Source organism: Neodiprion virginianus, chromosome 7, assembly GCF_021901495.1.
Source record: "Neodiprion virginianus isolate iyNeoVirg1 chromosome 7, iyNeoVirg1.1, whole genome shotgun sequence".
NCBI lineage: Eukaryota > Metazoa > Arthropoda > Insecta > Hymenoptera > Diprionidae > Neodiprion > Neodiprion virginianus.
This window is the reverse complement of record NC_060883.1, coordinates 14718350-14737679: the sequence shown is the minus strand read 5'-3', so window position 1 is coordinate 14737679 and position 19330 is coordinate 14718350. Positions and strand designations below refer to the sequence as shown.

The following is a 19330-nucleotide window of genomic DNA, read 5'->3' as shown; positions in this document are numbered from 1 at the left end:
GACATGATATTCAATACCATATCGTTCTAGATATAATTCGAACCTGAACGTAAGTCGAATTTTGATTCCTGAGATTTCCTTTAAAAAATATTTCATATTTTGGTTGAGACCAATCGTTTTACTCATAAGCAGCGATGGAAGATCAAGTCATGTCTAGAATAATTTGTCGTTAAAGGATTGATTCTCATGTTTATAAATGTATATTCTCATTTCACAATACAACAGGATACAGAATCCTTCTCTTTTGTATTCCCGAATTTTTCAAATGTACTTTGCAACAAAAATGAATCATTCCATATTCTGAAACCCAACATAAGAGTCGTGAGTTCAGAAGGCCGGATGCTGCTTTATCTTGTGGGGGGGCATTTGAGTTGGACATTTAACTCTGATTATGAACTCTGCTTGCTACACCAGCATACATTCAGTTCAGACGTAAAGTGCGCTTCAAGATAATCGGTGTTTGTGTCACAGTCTTATTGTTTCATCAACGCAACTTGCGATAGTCATTGTGTGTCTGAACAATGTACCAAAGCCATATTGGAGTTAGACTTATAAGAATAAACTTTGTGTTAATTATCTAATCGTAAATGAAAAATGAATTGAATTTTTCGACATATGCGATTTAAACTGACTTCAAGAAATTAGAAGATTGTTATGGATATTCGTAACTCCAAGTAGAAAAATCTTGTTCCAGAATCAGATATTCTACAAACTGAACCATCACATTTGCCAAAGATGATTTCGATTAAAAACGTCTTGTGCAACCAATCAGTGAAGAGACATTCTTTCGCTTTGAGATCATTTGGATTCAGATTTTTATTTATTTTTTTTACTTTGACTGTTACCTCGCTGATCGTAACACCAGTGCACGCAATCTTTCATGTTTACTCTCCGAGCGACCCTATTCTAAGAACTAGTTATGCCATCGATGACAATGAACAAAAATTTGGAAATATTCCGAAAGCATTACGATTCGATTGTCATCCAGAGGATGGAGCATCACAGTTGTCTTGTACGAATCGTGGGTGCTGCTGGAACCCGATAGACGATGATAATGACAGTGAAAATATGTATAGATTGGATGCGCCTTTCTGCTACTATCCAGAGGATTGGCCCGGCTATGAATTTATCAATTCTACAATCAAGGGAAACGATTTCTCAGGATTTTTAATACGAAAAGTAAAATCTTTCTATAACGATGATATACCCGTTATTAAAATGGAAACTACAACATTGAGCGATTCTATTTTACGTGTGAAGGTAAGAAACGAAATTACATGTTATCTTATTGTTACTTTTACCTTCTTGGATGCCATTTACATCGAACTTTTGTCACTGCAATTATTATTTTGTAGATTCACGATCCTCAGAGTTCTCGTTACGAACCTCCGTGGCCTGTCAAATCGAACTGGGAAACTTCACGTGTGAAAGATTCATCTTCCAAATACATTTTTCAAACTGATTCCTCCAGACCTGGTTTTGCGATTAAACGTGCAGCAGATAACAATACTATGTAAAAGTTCCCGTTATTTTTCAGAATCAATGCCACGGAAGATCTATATTTTGCCTGTCATTAATTTATTAAAAACAAAGCTTTATGATGTGCAAAATTGAAATTTTAACAACGATGCATTTTTAGGAGAAATTGTTACTTTGCAACCTCAAGATTCTCCAAAATTCAGTAAACCTTAATAAAGCAAAACTTACTAATATTTTACCTCAACTTCTCCGAACTTTTCTTCAAGTTAGAAAGTTGTCTCCTTCCAATGGTTCGCTACGTTAATGTTAACGTTAACTTTAACCTTGTATTATCTTTGCAATTCTTTGATTTTTAAACACAGATTTGATGCTATCGGAAAAGGAGGTTTCATATTCTCAGAGAGGTTCCTGCAAATAAGCTCTCTGCTACCATCGCACAATATTTACGGTTTGGGTGAGCATAGAACAAAGCTCAAACTCAATACCAATTGGAATTTGTTTACAATGTTCAACAAGGATCAACCTCCAACAGAGCAGGTGAGTTTTCCAGGGCAAATTCATCAATAATACTCATGAAATAGTTCTGAATTAAGAGTCACGGAAATAGAAACGATTATTAAAAAAATCTTCAGCTATGTTATTTATTGCTAATGAAGTGAACGTAAAAGAAATAGTATCCCTGCTATATAATATAAATGTATCTGAGCAAATTCGAATAACGCAATAACACACAATATGAGATATCAACAATTTGAGAAATTTTTTTTAAATCAAAACGTTCAAAATGATTAGACACTGGTATTTTCAAATTTTATTCTAATGTTTTTCGGGCTGATTTTGACCACCATACAGTTCTTCAGGAATTACTTCAGGTAAATTTGACTAATAGTTATGCCCAAAGTGGATAAAAATAAGTTTATGCAATAAACATCTAAGAATCAAATGAAAAATACCAGAATTTTATAATTTCAAAGGTTTTACGTATGAAACCTTTGTTCAAATTGTTCGTACGTTGCCTTGTGTTATTCGAATTTGCTTGAATGAATTTCTTTAGCATTACTGGGGATTTTGTAATTGCATAGATATAATTACAAATGGCACAGTGAAATATCTTGAGCATGGAATCAAAGAATCGAGGATAATACGACACGCCATCTGTTAGTATTTTGTCAAAATATTGAAAATGTTTCAATCATTTTTCATACCTTCCATGTAAGCCGTAAAAATGCATGATCAACTGTAACTATATGACATATGTTGTACAGATAAGTGCCTCATGTAAATTTGAAAAATATCATGAATTTTCAAATAAAACGTCACAAATCTCGACTCTTTTCGGTCTATTAATTCATAATTCTATCTATTTCTAAGATTGTCCATAACGAAACATATTCGAGGTATTCAAAATACAAAATTTGAATAATAGAAAGGATTCTGTCGTTTAGCATTGAAAGGAGACAGGCGCCCCTTCATTTCGTTTACTACAGAATTCTCGTGCCAAAACACGAATTTTATACAAAAAAAATCGAGCCTCACATGTTTCCGACCCCCCCCCCCCCTCCCTGCCCCTTCACCCCGTAACCAGCAACGTCGGACCTGGATCCCCCCGATCCCCATCCCACAAAAATGAACGTATTTGTTGAATGCATCCTTAGCGCAATTACGTTTGCCAAAAAAATTAACAACCAAGTACCTTTTTTGTAAAAGAGCAGCACTATGATTGATTGTTTTAGGCAAATCTATATGGCTCGCATCCCTTCTACATTGTTATCGAAGATTCCGGTGACTGTCACGGTGTCTTATTTCTAAACAGCAACGCAATGGGTAAGGTGTTCTAATGTGTTTCAGCTTTGACACCAATTGACTAATTCGCATCTTTTTAGACATTATACTGCAGCCAGCTCCGGCTATAACATTTAGGACGATAGGTGGTATCCTCGATTTTTATTTTTTTATGGGTCCCACGCCTGCAGATGTTCTTAGACAATATGCTGTAATAGTTGGAAAACCTTTTTTTCCACCTTATTGGTCTTTGGGCTTCCATCTGTGCCAGTAAGTGTCTTATTTTTGGGTATCGTCGAACATTCTACAATAAAATCACTTTTTTGAACCAAGTGCTTGGGACATTTTCTGTTCCAATTGTTGCGACTTTCTCAAAACAGTTACAAAATCATAAAAGGTGGTCAGATTTTTGCACTATGTGAAAATAATATACAGACAGATATATACCTTAATGCTTCACTGTAAACTTTCAGACTTGGATACGGGAGTGTTTCTAGAACCAGAGAAGTTTGGAACCGAACACGAAATGCCGGGATACCATTTGTGAATATTACATCTAAGAGTTTGTACAAATTAATCTTTTGTCATGCACACGTCACACTATTCTTTCAATATTCTAGGACACGCAATGGAACGACATAGACTACATGGAAAACAGAAATGATTTCACTTATGACAAAAAGAATTTCAAGGACTTGCCTCAGTTCGTTGACGAAATTCACTCGGTAAGTTTCCAGATATTATTTTCGTTCAAAGTTCCTCCAAACCATTACATAGATAATCGGAAATGCCTTCTATAATTTTTCAGGTGGGAATGCATTACATTCCAATGATAGATGCTGGTGTTGCTGTAGCAGAAAAGGCAGGGACTTATCTACCTTACGACGAGGGCTTACGTGACGATGTATTTGTCAAAGATGCAGAAACTAATCAACCCTTTACTGGGAAAGTTTGGAATCCTATCGCTACTGTATGGCCCGACTTCACGCATCCAAATAGTACAGCGTACTATTTTCGTATGCTGAAATCTATGCACGATATGTTTGCATTCGACGGATTGTGGATCGTAAGTGATTTATTTTTGAACAACTTAATATCATAAATTATTATCGACAAGTTTTATTTCTGCAATGGTAAAAATATGTTGAAAATACAAATGATTACCATCATTATTGTTAACTTAAGGACATGAACGAGCCATCCAACTTTTTGAATGGTAAAGTTAACGGCTGCACTTATAACAAGCTGGATTATCCACAATATGTGCCACATGTCGTCGATAGATTGCTCGCAACTAAGACCTTATGTATGAATGCTAAACACCACCTGGGTTCGCATTACAATCTTCATAACACCTATGGCACTGGACAAGCAATTGCTGCAAATTTGTGAGTTTGAAATGCATGGTGAAACAAACAGTGGTTACATACGTTATCTAGATAATTTATATCTGAGATATCTACGATGAGTATGTACAACACTAAATACGATTGATACTGCCAAAATGTGTTGCATGAACTGATTCTTGTTAATGATTCCCAGAGCTATGAGAAAAATCAGAAGCAAAAGACCTTTCATAATATCAAGGTCGACTTGGGAAGGCGCTGGACATTACGCAGGACATTGGACTGGGGATATTTATTCATCATGGTACGTTGTAATTATATATATCTAAATTCTATATTATCATCACGTTCTCCACGAATTCATTCGAGATGTCTGAAATCGTTCAATCCATTCTCCTTTTCAAGGCATGATTTGCGAATGAGCATTCCAGAGGTGTTGAGTTACAGTCTATACCAAGTACCTATGGTAGGTGCTGACATTTGCGGTTTTGATGGCAACGCATCTGTATCTCTTTGTAATCGCTGGGTGCAGCTGGGTGCCTTTTACCCATTCGCACGAAACCACAACTCCGACGATACAATTGTAACTGACTTCATCAAACCTGCAATTAAACATTTAAAACTACAACTTCAACATTCATATTTCATCTCAATTTCTTTAAGCGCTTTGCAGTGCGCTAATTGCATATATTTCTACACTCTTGTTCCTGACTTTTCAGGTGCAAGATCCCGTCGCCATGGGAGACTTGGTGGTAGAATCTGCCAAAAAAGCACTAATGATTCGTTACAGATTTTTACCGTATTTGTATACGCTCTTTTTTAAAGCTCACAAATTTGGTGATACTGTAGCAAGACCGTTGTTTGTTGAGTAAGTAGCAACGGGTCCAATTAACATGTCTCAACCATCCTGCCACTCTCGACAACAATGCTGTAGGCTCTCTTTTTCAGATTTACCAACGATAGAAATACGTACAGCATTGACAAGCAATTTTTATGGGGAAGATCTTTGATGATTATACCTGTCTTAGAAGAGGTAAGTTTCACAAATAGTTCATAAACAGTAATGGAAAATTACATTTTAATTGCGAGCCACCCAGAGAAATACACTGTGTAGTTTGAATCGAGTTATTGAAAGAAGTTCGTTTCCCTTGAAATTTTTATCCCTTTTGTGAATCATGTGCTCAAGTACTGATTTAGTTCTGATTTGTTTATTACTAGAATGAGGTTGAAGTAACGGCTTACATTCCACCCGGTCCATGGTACGACTTCTACTCCAAGGCATTTACATTCTCAAAGGGAGAAAACCTTACCCTGAAAGCTCCGCTGGACACGATACCATTGATGATTCGTGGTGGTTCAATTTTGCCAGGACAAACTCCAAATGTCACTACAACCTTGAGCCGAAAAAATAAATTCGAATTACTTGTGGCGTTAGATGAAAACGGTTTTGCAAGCGGTGAATTGTATTGGGATGATGGAGATAGTTTGGGTGAGTAATACAAGTTGTGTCTTCTGTCATGCTAAGAATAAATAACACATTTGTCATTTACGAAGAGTACTAAAGCAAGAATTATTTAATTTTCAGATTCATTTGAGAAACAGCAATTCAGATGGTTGAATTTCACAGTAAAAGACCAAAAATTGACGAGTCGTAAAGTAGAGAAGGGAGGTTTAAGTCAAGATATGATCCTTGGAAGAGTCAGTGTAATGGGAATCAGTAGAAAAGTTTACCGCGTCTTCTTGAATGACAATAGTTCGATTCCGTTTATGTATAATAAAAGCAGACTGGTAAGATGGCACTGTTCTCTTTTGTCCTCATGTTCATCAGCCCCTGTTTGAAAACTAACGATCAACCATTCTCTAATTTTGCAGTACTTGAATGTTAGAGGACTCCATGTGGACTTGAAAAGAAACTTTACTTTATCCTGGGCATTCGAGGAATAAGATTGGTCCACCGATACAATATTTTTCCAACGTTTAGTGAACTTTTGTAACGCTCTTAACACTTTCGTACGTACAGTACTACCTCGTTATAAGAGTACTCCTTATAAGAGAATTTCCCCTTCGTTCCGCTTGAGCGAGTTTTATAGCTTTTGCCAAATCCTTTACTTTACGAGGTACTCCAACTTTGGAACAATTGCGTTGCATTATACGTGTGCAGACACCGAATCTGTATAAATTATTCTGATTCTCTTATAACGAGAAGTGAAGAATCATCAGCACACTCACACACGTGCAATATCTGAGCTCTCCAACAGTAGTAGCGGAACGCTCCTGTGACGAATTTCCTGGAATCCTATCCCTCTAAGCGCCCTAGCACTCTCTTGTAACAGGGTAGTACTGTATACTATTCTTTATCCAAACACAGATAGTCAAGTTGTGGAACAATACACAATTGCATTCAATGACTTTCCTTACCGTTTCAAAAACTTGCTGAATCGTCTACTTCAATACTTGGCAATGAGAATGAATAATTTTGTTGTAATAAACATTAATGTGGGAGTTGGCCTATCATAAACCGGATGCAGCTTCATCCTGAACAATAATCAGTCACAAGCCTCAAGTAACATAGAGACATTCGAAACAGACATAGTACTAGAATCTGCCGCAATCATTTTCAAATTTACACACACGAAACCAACAGAAAATCGTGAATTTTTACTTCCTAAATAAGAATAAATTTAAACATACAATTTACCTCGAGTTTTGCACTGTTTCAAAAACTAATTCGACTATGTTAGTTCTCCAATGCTACAATACTTGAATATTATGGGAGCGAATCTGAAGATAATTGTCACCCCATCTTTGACTGGTTTAAAAAAGGAATTTTCGTTCATCACGATGCACACCGTATAGCTGAAATATCGGTACAGGCTTAATAAATTTAATGTTTACTTTGGATATTAGATCACTATCTAGTTTCCAATGCAAATTTAATTATGTCAAAAAGAAAAAAATAATGTATACTTGAAGCATGAGTTATTACGTTGGAAAAATTAAACGAGGAAACAATAACACTTATATAAGTTAAGGATTGAATTTTTTTGGATTTATTAAACAACTTTTTTGTAATTTTTTGGTGATGAATAGTATGGATCAAACATTGTACAACATTTGTCAAAATAAGGTAATAGATTAGGCATGTTTTGCATCCGATCCAAACCTCCGCCTGCCGCTTTCGTAGATGCAAGGTAATTATATTGAATAAATAATAACTTATTCTAAACTGGATTTTTTTCAATGGTGACATGTAATGATTTATAAACATATTGTAATGAACGTAAATTATACTATCGTATTTTTTATAAGTAGTCATAACTATTAATAATAATTTGGTGTACAGTTTGATATTTGTTGGGTTGCTTTGGCTCCAAAAATTAAAATAAGTGCATTGACGTTACAGATGTGTAAATGTTGAACAAAGAAAAAAATATGCACCTTAAATTACATCGGTCGAATTTTAAGTTTCGCAAAACGAAAAGAATTGTATGTATATTAAATAAATTGAATTGGATTGTTTATTTTTAAAGAAACAGATAATGGTGTAATCACTATACTCCATAGACACAATAATATATATTGGTATATTATCACACATCGAAAATTACATTTCTTTCAATGTAATTTATTAACTAGCTTATTACAGCAGGTTTCAACTTGACTACATGTGTAGTTTCATCAATCTGGTTTCACATAGATATTAAAAACTACCGTGATACCTGTTTTTGTGTTCTCAAGAATCATGAATTGAATACCGAAGTGTTAAATGTGAATCCATTACAAAAACTGTACGAATCGTTATTGTATTTTTACTACATTAGATTGCCATAAATATCAATTTAAATTTCAATATTATATTCTTTTTCAGTTATACTCATATCTACTTTACATACCATTGCACGTAACTGAAAATAGGTGTTTGTGTATAATATAATATGTATTTCATAGTGAACACACGTGGCGAATCGCAAGAATGAGAAGCAGCCGATTTCGTTTTTTTGTCTTTCCTAATTTTGATTTCTACCTAAATAATTACATACCTACGAATCTTTTGCTTTTTAATGACAAAAAAATTTATATAGATGAACTTCAATTGACTCGGCTGCTTCTTGTATAATATGTGATCTTGCAATACACGATAATGCGTGTTACGAACAAACATTTTTACTTATACACGGTATCTAAATAGTTTTAAAAAATTTGTTTTTATTTCATGTAATATATATATTATGTTAATTAATTATATTAATGTTTATTGTCTGGTCACATTTTCTTAAATGTCTAACTATATAACCAGTGACACTATTATAATGTTTATTGGCCTAGCGTTGAGGCGTATAACAAAATCTTACGATGAAGTTTGCAACATGGGAACTCGGTGCTACATCTATAAGTATAACAATATTTAGAAATGTTTTTTTTTTATTCAATAAATAAGAACTCAAGGTTCTTCATTCTCGTCATCCTCTTTTTTTGGCATTCTCTATTTAAACAACAAATAAAAGTCTGAACAAATAAATATATATATGTATATATATATTTATATATGGGTCATTCCACGTTAATTCGTCTAGGGTCTGATCCTCAACCCCTTAGATTTGGTCCGTGATTTTTTACATTGTTGTTCCAACTCTAAAAAGTTTACCAATTTTTTTTTGATTTCCCCTGCCCTCCCCTGTGCCTGAGAGCTCCCTACTAAATTATGATATGTTGACAATGATTACAACATTTTTAAAAACTACGAAAAAAAAATTACATAAATTTTGTGGAAAAAACCAAAAATATTCCAACTAAAATTAAAACGGGCAGGCAACACGGTAATTTTTTATTCATTTTTCAACTAATTATTACATTTTTTTAAATTGTTTTCATCTTTTTTTTTTTTTTTGAAGATACAGGATTCAATATATCTTCCTTAACACAACAAAAATCTGTAAATTCCAACTAAAATTCAAAAAACATTGAAAATTGAAAATGATGTTTTTTTAGTTATTTTGATTTTTCAATTTTGAATTTTAATAATAATTTACAGATTGTTGTTGTATTAGGGAAGATATAACGAGCGCTGGAAATCCTAAAACAAAAATCAAAATAACTGAAAAAAAAATATTAATCAGTTTAAAAATTACCGTTTTACCTGTCGTCTTCTATTTTGGTTGGATTATTTTTGGTCTTGGCCACAAAATTGATGTAATTTTTTTCATAATTTTCAAAATTGTCGCAATCATTGTCAGAATATGATCAGGTGCTCTGAGGGCGTCGGGAAGGGTTAGAAAAATCTAAAAAAAACAATAAAAATTGCTTTTTAGAGTTGGAACAACAATATGAAAAATCGTGAATCAAATTCAAAAGGGTGAGGGTCAGACCCTAGTCGAATTGACGTGCAATCCCCCATATATATAATAAGTGTAATATGTAGACATATAATTATAATATGTATGTGTATAATATACAATATTATTTATATGGCAAGCGTTAAATATTATATGTATTTTAAATTAACGTATAATAACAAATTTCGTTCATGTGCGAACTTAGCCGGTTTTTATACCCAATTCGTAGACAACGACTTAGAATTGAAAATAACAGAGAAAAAATTATGCATAAAATACAATAGAAAATATCGCAATTGAAATTAAACAAGAAAAATTGTCTTTTGGTAACATTGACTGCAACTTTTTTTTAACATAATATAATATGTATGTGTAATGTATTGATTGAAATGATACACATTTATTTTGGGTAATGACAAAGGGAACGAAAATTAAATTAACCGAAAGTGAAGTTCTCTTTCGCTTCTGACACCTATTTTGTGGCTATCCAAGTCTTACATTGAGTCATAGGTAAAGTTAAATAATAATAATAATAAATGGCGAATTTATATTTCATTGGTAAAATATGGCAAGGATGTATAGTGACAAATAATGGCACTACTGTATAAGAATTGTGGTATCACAATAATAAGCCTATAGACATTACGATAATGGATTTGTTATTGAAAGTGAATCTTCTCCGGAGTCGAACGAGAGAGGAGCTCCAATCCGGCTGACGCTCTAAATCCTTTTGTTCATACTCATTCGCGTCACAATAATTGTGTGTGATTATCGGGCGGGTGTCTCAATCTTCATATCTGTTTCTTCCGCACTTACAGCACACATCACTAATTTGATGGATAAACACACATTATTATTGTGACGCAAACGAGTATGAATGCAAGAAAATGAAGTCTCAGCCGAATGGAGCTCCTCATTCACGTGAGCCGAGAGAAATTTCACCCTGTATGTATATAGGAAATTTCTTTAGTTCGTTTCGAAGGCGAGGTTTTTTTAAACTCGCTTATTTGGTTTCTTTTCAGAATATGACATTCCCCTGGAACGTTTCTACAGACCTACTGGCTGACGGTAAGCGTTTCTAATATCTCCTCGGGTGTTTTGTTCAATTTTTTGAAAGTTTCCCAATGCTCAGGGGGCACGGTCCACTCCAAAAACGTGGCCAAATTCTGCTTCAGGATATCAAATTCGTTGGCGTCGTCGGAACCCTGAGCGGGTTCCTTGCCAGCGGATATGAGGGAGTCCTTCAATACCTCGTCTATAAGCCGTTTGCCAAATCCGAGTTCGTCGAGTCGTTCGGGTTTCGAGATACGCTTGAACAGAACGGCTAGAAGCAGTCTCATCTTTTCAACAGTCATAATCCGGTATTTCGGTACCATCGGACGCCCGGTCCGGTTCTCAGGATCAGCATCAATCGCCGGCGTTTCCCCAACGTGACAAGACTTCTCATGCGTCTCCAGGTCGTTCTTTATCCTGAAAAAGGTGTTGCAGTTCTTGCAGCAGTACGGATCGGTCCTCCCATGGACGCATCTCATGTGCTTCTTCCAGTGTGGAAGCTGCGTGAAGCCGGCACTGCACTCGGCGCACTTGAACGGTCTCTCCCCAGTGTGTCTCCTCGTGTGAAGCTTCAGGGCAGTCGAGTGTGCGAATGCCTGCCAGCAAACGAGGCACCGAAATGGCCGCTGTCCCGAATGGGTTCGCTGATGTACGGTGAGCTGGGACTTCTGGGCGAACCGCTGACCGCAGGTTCCGCACCCGTGAGGTCTGTCCTGGGCGTGGGTCCTCATGTGCTGGGGGAGGTGACCCTTGAACGTCTTGTTGCATATGACGCATAAGAAGGACTTGACGTCCTTGTGGAGACACTCGAGGTGCTTTTTGAGGGCGTCCCGGCGCACAAAGGCTCGTCCGCATATTTCGCATTTGTGATCCTTCTGCCCGTTGTGTCGTTTCACGTGCAATGCGAGGTTCGCTGCGCAGGAAAAGGTACCCGGGCACAAAACGCAACGGTATGGTTTCACCTGGGTGTGAGTGCGACGGTGTTGAACGAGCTGACCGCCCCGAGCAAAGCTCTTCTCGCAGTCAGTGCACTTGTACGGCTTGTAACCAGTGTGCGTCCTCACGTGAAGCTTTAGCCTCTCCTTCAGGGGGAACTCCTTGCCGCATTCGTTGCACGTGAACATTGGTCCACCGGCGTGAACCACCTTGTAATGGGTCCTCAGACCACCGCTACCCTTGAATCTGGCACTGCAAATCGCGCAACGGTGTTTCTTTATCAAAGACGATTCCTCCTCACCCGAATTATGACGTATTTCCGATTCCGAAATGTCGGATAGACCATGCATATGTGCCTCATTCTCCAACTTATTGTTACGATTTTCACGCGACGTATTGTTGTTCTTGTTACCTTCCATTACCGAGTTCGCCTGTATTATCGCGTCTATCTTTTCTCGAAGGCTCTCATCGCTTATCTTTGACCGTTCTTTCATGGTCACTTCTCCTTTGGCTTTGTTATTCCTCCCTGTTGTACGATTGCTCGTCGTTCCGTTCAATCGGATCTTTGAATTTGAATTTGAACACTTCCTCTTTAATGATTCCGACGCTTTTGCGTTGATTACCTCGGCGCCGTTTTTGTCTTGTTGAAAAACGTAGACCTCGTCAGGAAGAGTTCCGTTCTTATCGAGGTCCTGGGCGATGGGAGAAAGTCTGGAATTCACATGGGAAACGGTGCTTTTATTGCAAAAATCAGATCCGTCAAGCTCGTCGCGGTCGAGGACATTATTCAAACCATTTGACTTGATGATTTCGTTCTTTTCATGCTTTCCTTTTTTCTGTGACTCTAACTGATTCTTCTTCAGAAACTTCATACGCTTTTTAAACACTCTATTGCTTTTCCGTTTCAAGGTGTTTCTCTTTCCATCACTGCACTGATCGACGTTAATCTCGTCAGTGATTTTCGGATTATATTCGTCCAAGGAATCATCAACGTTGTTTACTCCTTCGTCAAACTCATCGTCGTCATCGGTAGCGCAGAACTCATTCCTCCCGATAGAAAAATCGTGTTTGTTCCTTTCTCGCAGTGCTTTGAAGGCGTCGGCGACGGTATCTTCCTTGTCGTCGTCGTTTTTTCGGCATATCGACAACTGTTTGACGGGAAGTAGTTCGGTCAGGTGAACCTCGTCCGCATCCCTGGACGACTCCATGTGCGGAAAAATTTCGATCGTAGGTCGGTGGATGTTCGTCATGTTGGGTCAAAGTGCGAAAAAGTCTCCTTCGAATTTCTCGATCATAATAACATTCATCGATCAAGGTACAACAGATGAATAATTTTTTTCGCCATCTCGCTGACACTCCGGTGAACTGATCGACAACTCGGTTGAATAATAATCCAGAACTGACGGAAAAACTACATATAATAAATCGGAGGGAAAAACAAACTTGATGGTAAACGAAAGCATATATGAAGTCGCGTTACGGGTGTGCGGAGATCGCGTCTCGCTTCGAACTGGCACGAGATTTTGTAGTACGTGACAATACACGTGGTGTGCAGGTAAGAAGTGGAATGAAAAAATAAATGAAAAACGGTGCTACAGGTATATTATCTTTTATCAACGGCGTGTTCTTCAAACACCGTTGCAGGGGAAAAGTGTGTAGCCGTTATCAGCAACCGCGATGTTCAGTGTATAATACGTGTATACGTCCAGCGTTTTCGTTATCTACCGTCGGGACGCATTCCTTGTATATTATTTCAAAGAAAAAATTCCGCTCCATATTTCGGAACACATCGACGTGCGTGTGCGTATGTGTATGTTTTAACACATGCAGCGTACTGTTCACGTTAAATAATTGTACATAGTTGATTCATACTCAAGTGACACCGACAATTCTCTGCAGTCTCCATGGAGGGTGAAAACATTTCCTGCGCGATCGTTTGAATCTCCTCTGCGAACAAAATCGTTCCTCTTCATAGATGAGAGCCGGAGAACCGCTCTAGGATCGATCCTCCGACGCGCGGGAACCGGGTCGTCCTCTTCTACTCGGCTCGACGACAGCCGGTTCATCCGGTACCGTTGACTGCACTGTGTTCCTGGAGTCCTGGAGTAGGACCTCTCTTCCTGAAGTCGCCGCCGTCGCCGCCGTTATTGCCATTCAGGTCTCCCGCTACTCATCCGCACCCGGTGCCGGATTCTGACCTACCTATTTCCATTCCCATTCCTGTTCCCGTTCCCGCTTAGTCCTCCTCCTCGCGCAAGCGTGCCCGTTCTCAATCAATATCCATCTCCGCTAGCTCCTCGACTCCCTCTCGTCTCTTGAACCCTCCGCCGTCTCCTTCGAGAGTTTCGTTGATCCGTGTCTCCTGGCTAAACTTGCGTTGTGTACACACCTCTAGGTCGTGGCCCTTGACTCTTGACTATTGACCTTTATTTTTTGCCTCATACGCGCATGGCGTTATATGTATATTTTATGTATACACATATCGTCTACCCTCCAAGAATTATTCAAACATTTTATTGAAAGTCAATGAGCCAACGGCGGTGATTAGCTTTTTCGTATATCTCGATCTTCCTATCGTCGACTGGGATCTCTGTTCTGTTTTATGGTTCTACATTTGTATTTCTCTGCTTCTTCTTTTCTTCTGTTTTTCTTTTTTTCTCCAACACACGGATAAATCTTTCCCCGTATTTGATATAATATTTGTTTTTTTTTTCTTTGACTAGATGATAATTTATTCCCGCGCAGCTCAACGGATTTCCGGCCGATGCTTTATTTACATGCGATGTCGTACGTTCTTCTTTCAGGCTTTTATATTCGATTAGTGTAATGTATTATTATACGGGACGAACCGTACATAGTGAATAATGCGCAATTTTTATACGTTCGATTGTCACACAGAATAGTATATACACATATGTGTATAGATTGCTGTATAGATTGAACGGTTTATGGTCTATATTACACGTATATTGTAACAGTTAAATATATTATATAGCTGTATATTAGATAGTAGTCTAGATGCAGTGATTGGGGTATATTATCAATGGTTAGTGAATTATATACATGTGTGCGTGTGTTTGGATGTGTATTTTATTCTTATTTTATTTTGTTCTGTTTGTTTTTCTTTCTCTACTGAAGTAGAACTCTTGTTATGAAAAGAGGAAGGAGACAGCCCATCACCACCTGCGAAAGAAATTAGAATTGCCAACAACCAATGAATGATGTTATATACATTAATACAGAATGCAATATATAGATACATTATAATATGTAGGTATTAATACTGCAGGTATCTCCACGAGGAAAATTCCAACATCTGCGGATTAACTCGGATATAGATCTATTCAACGATTTATCGACAGCTGAGCAGAACAACATCGTATCTCAGAATTCATTTCGATAACATCGTACCTCAGAATTCTGTTCAACGACATCGGGTCTTGAGTTAAGATTTTGTTTACAACACATTCTAAGGCTGAATGAATACATATTATTTTTGCAAAGATATTACTATTGGTCAACTTACGAAATAGGATTAAGATTTGGCTATATGCCGAAAAATATTAACGTATTTGAAGCAGATTCTACATTAAAATCCCAGCTTCGGTATTTGTGAAATCCACTTGAACATAACCATTTATTAATAATCGTTAATCCGTCATTTACGGTACTGGTCCAATATGTTAGGTAAAAATTGCAGTAATTATGTCCGAGAATTGAGATATGATATGGAAAAGAAATATTAAGTCCTAATTTATAAGTCAGTTGATATTTTTAGCTGCCAATATTTTTTCACACGAAATTGATACCCATATGCTGCATATTTTTTGTGTACACCACTGGTGTCACACCGGGATCGCTGGAGACCTCATATCAAAAATCATTGCATAGAAACTGAGGTAACGATTCGATAACTTGAAAAAATTCTGGGATACTCTTTGATTATTATACTTCAATGAAAATTGGTTATCTTTAGCAGACTAAAATTGAGAATATAAAAAATAATCATAAAACGAAATACCGGAAAATGGATCATTCTACTCAAAAAATCATAAATTACTGAATTTTCAATATTTTGAGCTGAAAATTGACTGAAAAACTCTCAAATATGAAGATAGTGCGCGACGAAGAAAAGGTATTTATTTGAGTGTGTGAAGTTGAATGTTTGGAAAAATATGCATCAACGTTTTTTACGATATTTCATTATTTATCTTGGGTCAAATCAGATTGTTTTGGATGTTTTTTTTTGTGTGGACTTTACCGTGAAGATACCATGGGGTCATTTTGACCCTGGTGTGTAGCATAAGGGTTAATAACTTGACGTATGATGTTGAACCAAATCCTGAGATGGGAGGTAAGATACTGTGACAAGGATGTTACTCTTGTTGATTCAATAACGAGTAAATGGCTTCTCTGTCCGAATCAAACAAATGGTAAGCACATGGCAAATATAAATCTGATGAAAGTGGATGTAATTTAAATAGGTGTTCTTGTGTTTAAGTCTCAATACGGACTGTTTTTTACAATAATAGTTGTTAGCTGAGACAACTTCATTTCAATATTGTTGAACCAAATTCTAAGATACGATGTTGTTCTGCTCAACCGTCAACATAATAAAAATAAAAATAATCCACAACCACCTTAATAAACGCAAACTAATTCGACATTTCGATGAAAAAATGACCACTTTGGAGAAAAGCCAATTTTTATCAACTCGAAATATTGGCCCTCTCGTATTTCAGGTTATGTACCGTGAAAAATAGCTCATCCAATCCATTACGAATACCGGAGAAAGATGTTTTAAGAGGTATACAAAGTTAGTGGAAACAATACACGTTTACCAAGGAACTAACTATTGAGCTCACTCCAGTGGTAATGAAAATGTGCAGATATGAGTGGAAACACGTGCGACGCTTAGCGATATTTCTATATTCTCGACTACTACAACTTACACCGAGGAATATTAGGCGAAATTTTGCGGATGAAATATACACAACTTTGTGAGTGAGAAGGTATAATATAATACAATATCACGCATCAAAAGTTGAAAGTATCCCAACTCTAATTGATGGGTATATGCTCGATTTTCTGTAACGACGTTTCCGAGAGGAAAAATTTTACATAATTCTTGACCACCCACAGACGAAAGCACAGTTCAGACCTGAAGTTCTATTTTTGCGCGACTGGGACGATTCCGTATGCGTGTTTTTTTTTTAAACGTAAAAAATCGCTTTTATACATGTCAGAGTCATCTTTCCACGCGTTCAAACGGTGACATTGATAACGAGGAAAAACAAAGGCGTGATCGGATATTCGAAGCTGTAATAATGGCCGCTGAAAACGGACATCAATGGTATTGTAAAATAGATTTCTGAAATAAATTCCCGACTGTTTTATGCATCCTAATAAAATTCCTTGATGCATGCTCGTAGGCGTCTACAGTGAAACAGGAATACTAACTTGAAATTTTTCAATTTTTGAGTTGACACGTGCTAGAAATAATTAGAAATAATTCTTTTTCCTAAAAAACGAATTTCTTTTAAGCCAGTATTTTTGAAATTTGGAATAGTCGGCTTAATGATTCTATTTCCCAATCATCGAAATACTGCAGATTGTTACTTATCGTTGTGGAACGGCAAAACGAATTCAACGAAATTAGGGTAAACTTAGTTGTTTGACGAGCAATACTGTTTTGCTCATTTTGCCATCTCCTGAACTCTGAGTTACAATTCACATGACTGAATTTAAAGCGAATAATATTTTGTCGCGCTAACCTTAGGAACATGACCGATTAAAGAAAGCAACATACATACTCGATGAATCTCCATAACTTATCGAAGAATCAGTGAAAGTATTGCAATGCTGCAGCACGGCAAAAATCATTATCTTGACGGAGAAATTCATCACGGTTCAACTCTCACTAAGGTTGAGTAACAGAAAAAGTGAAATTACGCGCGAATGGTGCACTCATCACAACTGGATATCTATGTATTAATAGAGTGGCCACAAATTGTTGGAAAAAAAAATGTCACATGACACTTCCAGGTTTTCCAGGACCTAGAATCCATATGTCCCTGACATTTCCCCAGTTCAAGTAAGTTACTAAAACGTAAATCGTTCAGCTTATTAACTCTATATTTGGTTCAAATTCAATTCGAATTGAAAATAAATATAATGTATAAAAAAGTCAGTGCAAGCCAATTTATTTTCTCGACGAAAACAAGTTAATTTGTCACCTCAAAAAAGCATTCCTGTTTCCTATGATAGAAAACTGATGTTTTCAGTTTTTCTTTCATGACCAAATTAAAAATCCTTTGAGAATTCCAGGCTTTCCATGACCCCTTTTAAACACCCTGACATTTCCAGGTTTTCCAGGTGTGTGGCCACCCTGATTAATTTTTCGGAAGGTCGCAGATCGCCCCGCAGCCTGTGAATTGTAACGTGCAGTGACTGCAGCAACTCCGTTTCGCATAATAACGCGCCCGAGTGCATCGAATCTAGAGTAGCGTGTCTGTCCATCCAGACACTCGACCGCCTACCGTAGTTTACGTCGATGGTTTAGCCATTAGCATAGAGCAGTCACGCACGCACACAGACGCACGCACGTGTAGCACACAAGCCGGTCAAGTAACTTTGTTGGGCACACGTCTCTGCGTTGAACTTCCCAACGCGGTTGCATCGACATCTAGTTCTAAATTAATTTTTCCTCCCGCTCCGCGATCCGTTTTCCCTATCAAACCGACGTAAAACGTTCCCTGCGCCGGAGTCCCTGCCACGCATCGTGCCGTGCACTAAACATTAAGCAAATCACAAATTCTCAGGCGTGGACTATTTTTTTTTTTCTCTCTCTTCTATTTTTTGTCCATATCTTTGCTCCTCTTCCTTCATCTTTCATGCTCCCCTCCGACTCGACGCCAGGCATATCTCCAGTGTAAAATTCGCGGACGGTGGAGATCGATCGAGTGATTCGGAATTCGATTCCTCGCCACCGCCACCGCCTCGCGGCCCCTCCAGACGTAGTAGGTATGTGTATGTAGAAAGTGAAAAATTGAACACCTACCTCGGGCGTTGCGGGTCGGGTCCCACTGGCGTCCTCGATCAGACGAGCGACGTTTCGTCCGCGGTCCGTGGTGCCGTTGGCGACTACTCCCGCAAGTCGCAAGGCCTCCTAACGCCTCGGCGCCATCTTTGCGTCGTTTGCTGTGACGTCAGGGTATCGCGCATCATCGTCGGCCAGGCTACGCGCTCTACTCTCTACGCCGGGCGCGCACCATTCACGACGTTCAAGGTTCCCTCGATCAGTGACAATGGCGCGACGACGCGCTGCCCACCCGGAACGCGGCTTTGATAATGGATCCCGATAATGGTAACCGTCTCAACTAGGCTTGATTCCCGTATCGC

General features: G+C 37.7%; 2 protein-coding genes across 6 annotated transcripts; one reads left to right on the top strand and one right to left on the bottom strand.

The window, feature by feature from the left end:
• The first annotated feature begins 36 nt into the window (after positions 1-36).
• Positions 37-7895, top strand: LOC124308737 (lysosomal alpha-glucosidase-like). Its single transcript, XM_046771738.1, has 16 exons — positions 37-1260; positions 1356-1513; positions 1842-2016; positions 3213-3303; positions 3363-3531; positions 3735-3804; positions 3882-3986; positions 4070-4327; positions 4447-4649; positions 4804-4911; positions 5013-5190; positions 5327-5475; positions 5556-5640; positions 5826-6096; positions 6193-6395; positions 6480-7895. Exons 1-16 carry the CDS (start codon positions 736-738, stop codon positions 6549-6551), a joined length of 2820 nt encoding a protein of 939 aa, XP_046627694.1. The 5' UTR covers positions 37-735; the 3' UTR covers positions 6552-7895.
• Positions 4322-19304, bottom strand: LOC124308738 (zinc finger protein 37-like). Of its 5 annotated transcripts, XR_006909077.1 has the most exons (4): positions 18990-19304; positions 7306-7463; positions 5850-6001; positions 4322-5209 (listed from the first exon to the last, which is right to left on the bottom strand). XR_006909077.1 is itself a non-coding variant. In XM_046771739.1 (2 exons), exon 2 carries the CDS (start codon positions 13177-13179, stop codon positions 10996-10998), a length of 2184 nt encoding a protein of 727 aa, XP_046627695.1. In that variant the 5' UTR covers positions 13180-15112; positions 18990-19246; the 3' UTR covers positions 9811-10995. The 5 variants fall into 5 exon arrangements, 1 of the variants encoding a protein (XP_046627695.1); XR_006909075.1 differs by lacking the exon at positions 7306-7463 and having other exon boundaries at positions 5438-6001; XR_006909074.1 differs by lacking the exon at positions 7306-7463 and having other exon boundaries at positions 18990-19299.
• Between the last annotated feature and the right edge of the window lie 26 nt (positions 19305-19330).

Coding starts and splice junctions, on each gene's coding strand:
- LOC124308737 (XM_046771738.1), top strand. CDS start 736: ATGATTTCGATTAAAAACGTCTTGTGCAACCAATCAGTGAAGAGACAT. Junction 6,097..6,192: donor GGATGATGGAGATAGTTTGG/GTGAGTAATACA, acceptor TTTAATTTTCAG/ATTCATTTGAGAAACAGCAA. Junction 6,396..6,479: donor TGTATAATAAAAGCAGACTG/GTAAGATGGCAC, acceptor CTAATTTTGCAG/TACTTGAATGTTAGAGGACT.
- LOC124308738 (XM_046771739.1), bottom strand. CDS start 13,179: ATGACGAACATCCACCGACCTACGATCGAAATTTTTCCGCACATGGAG.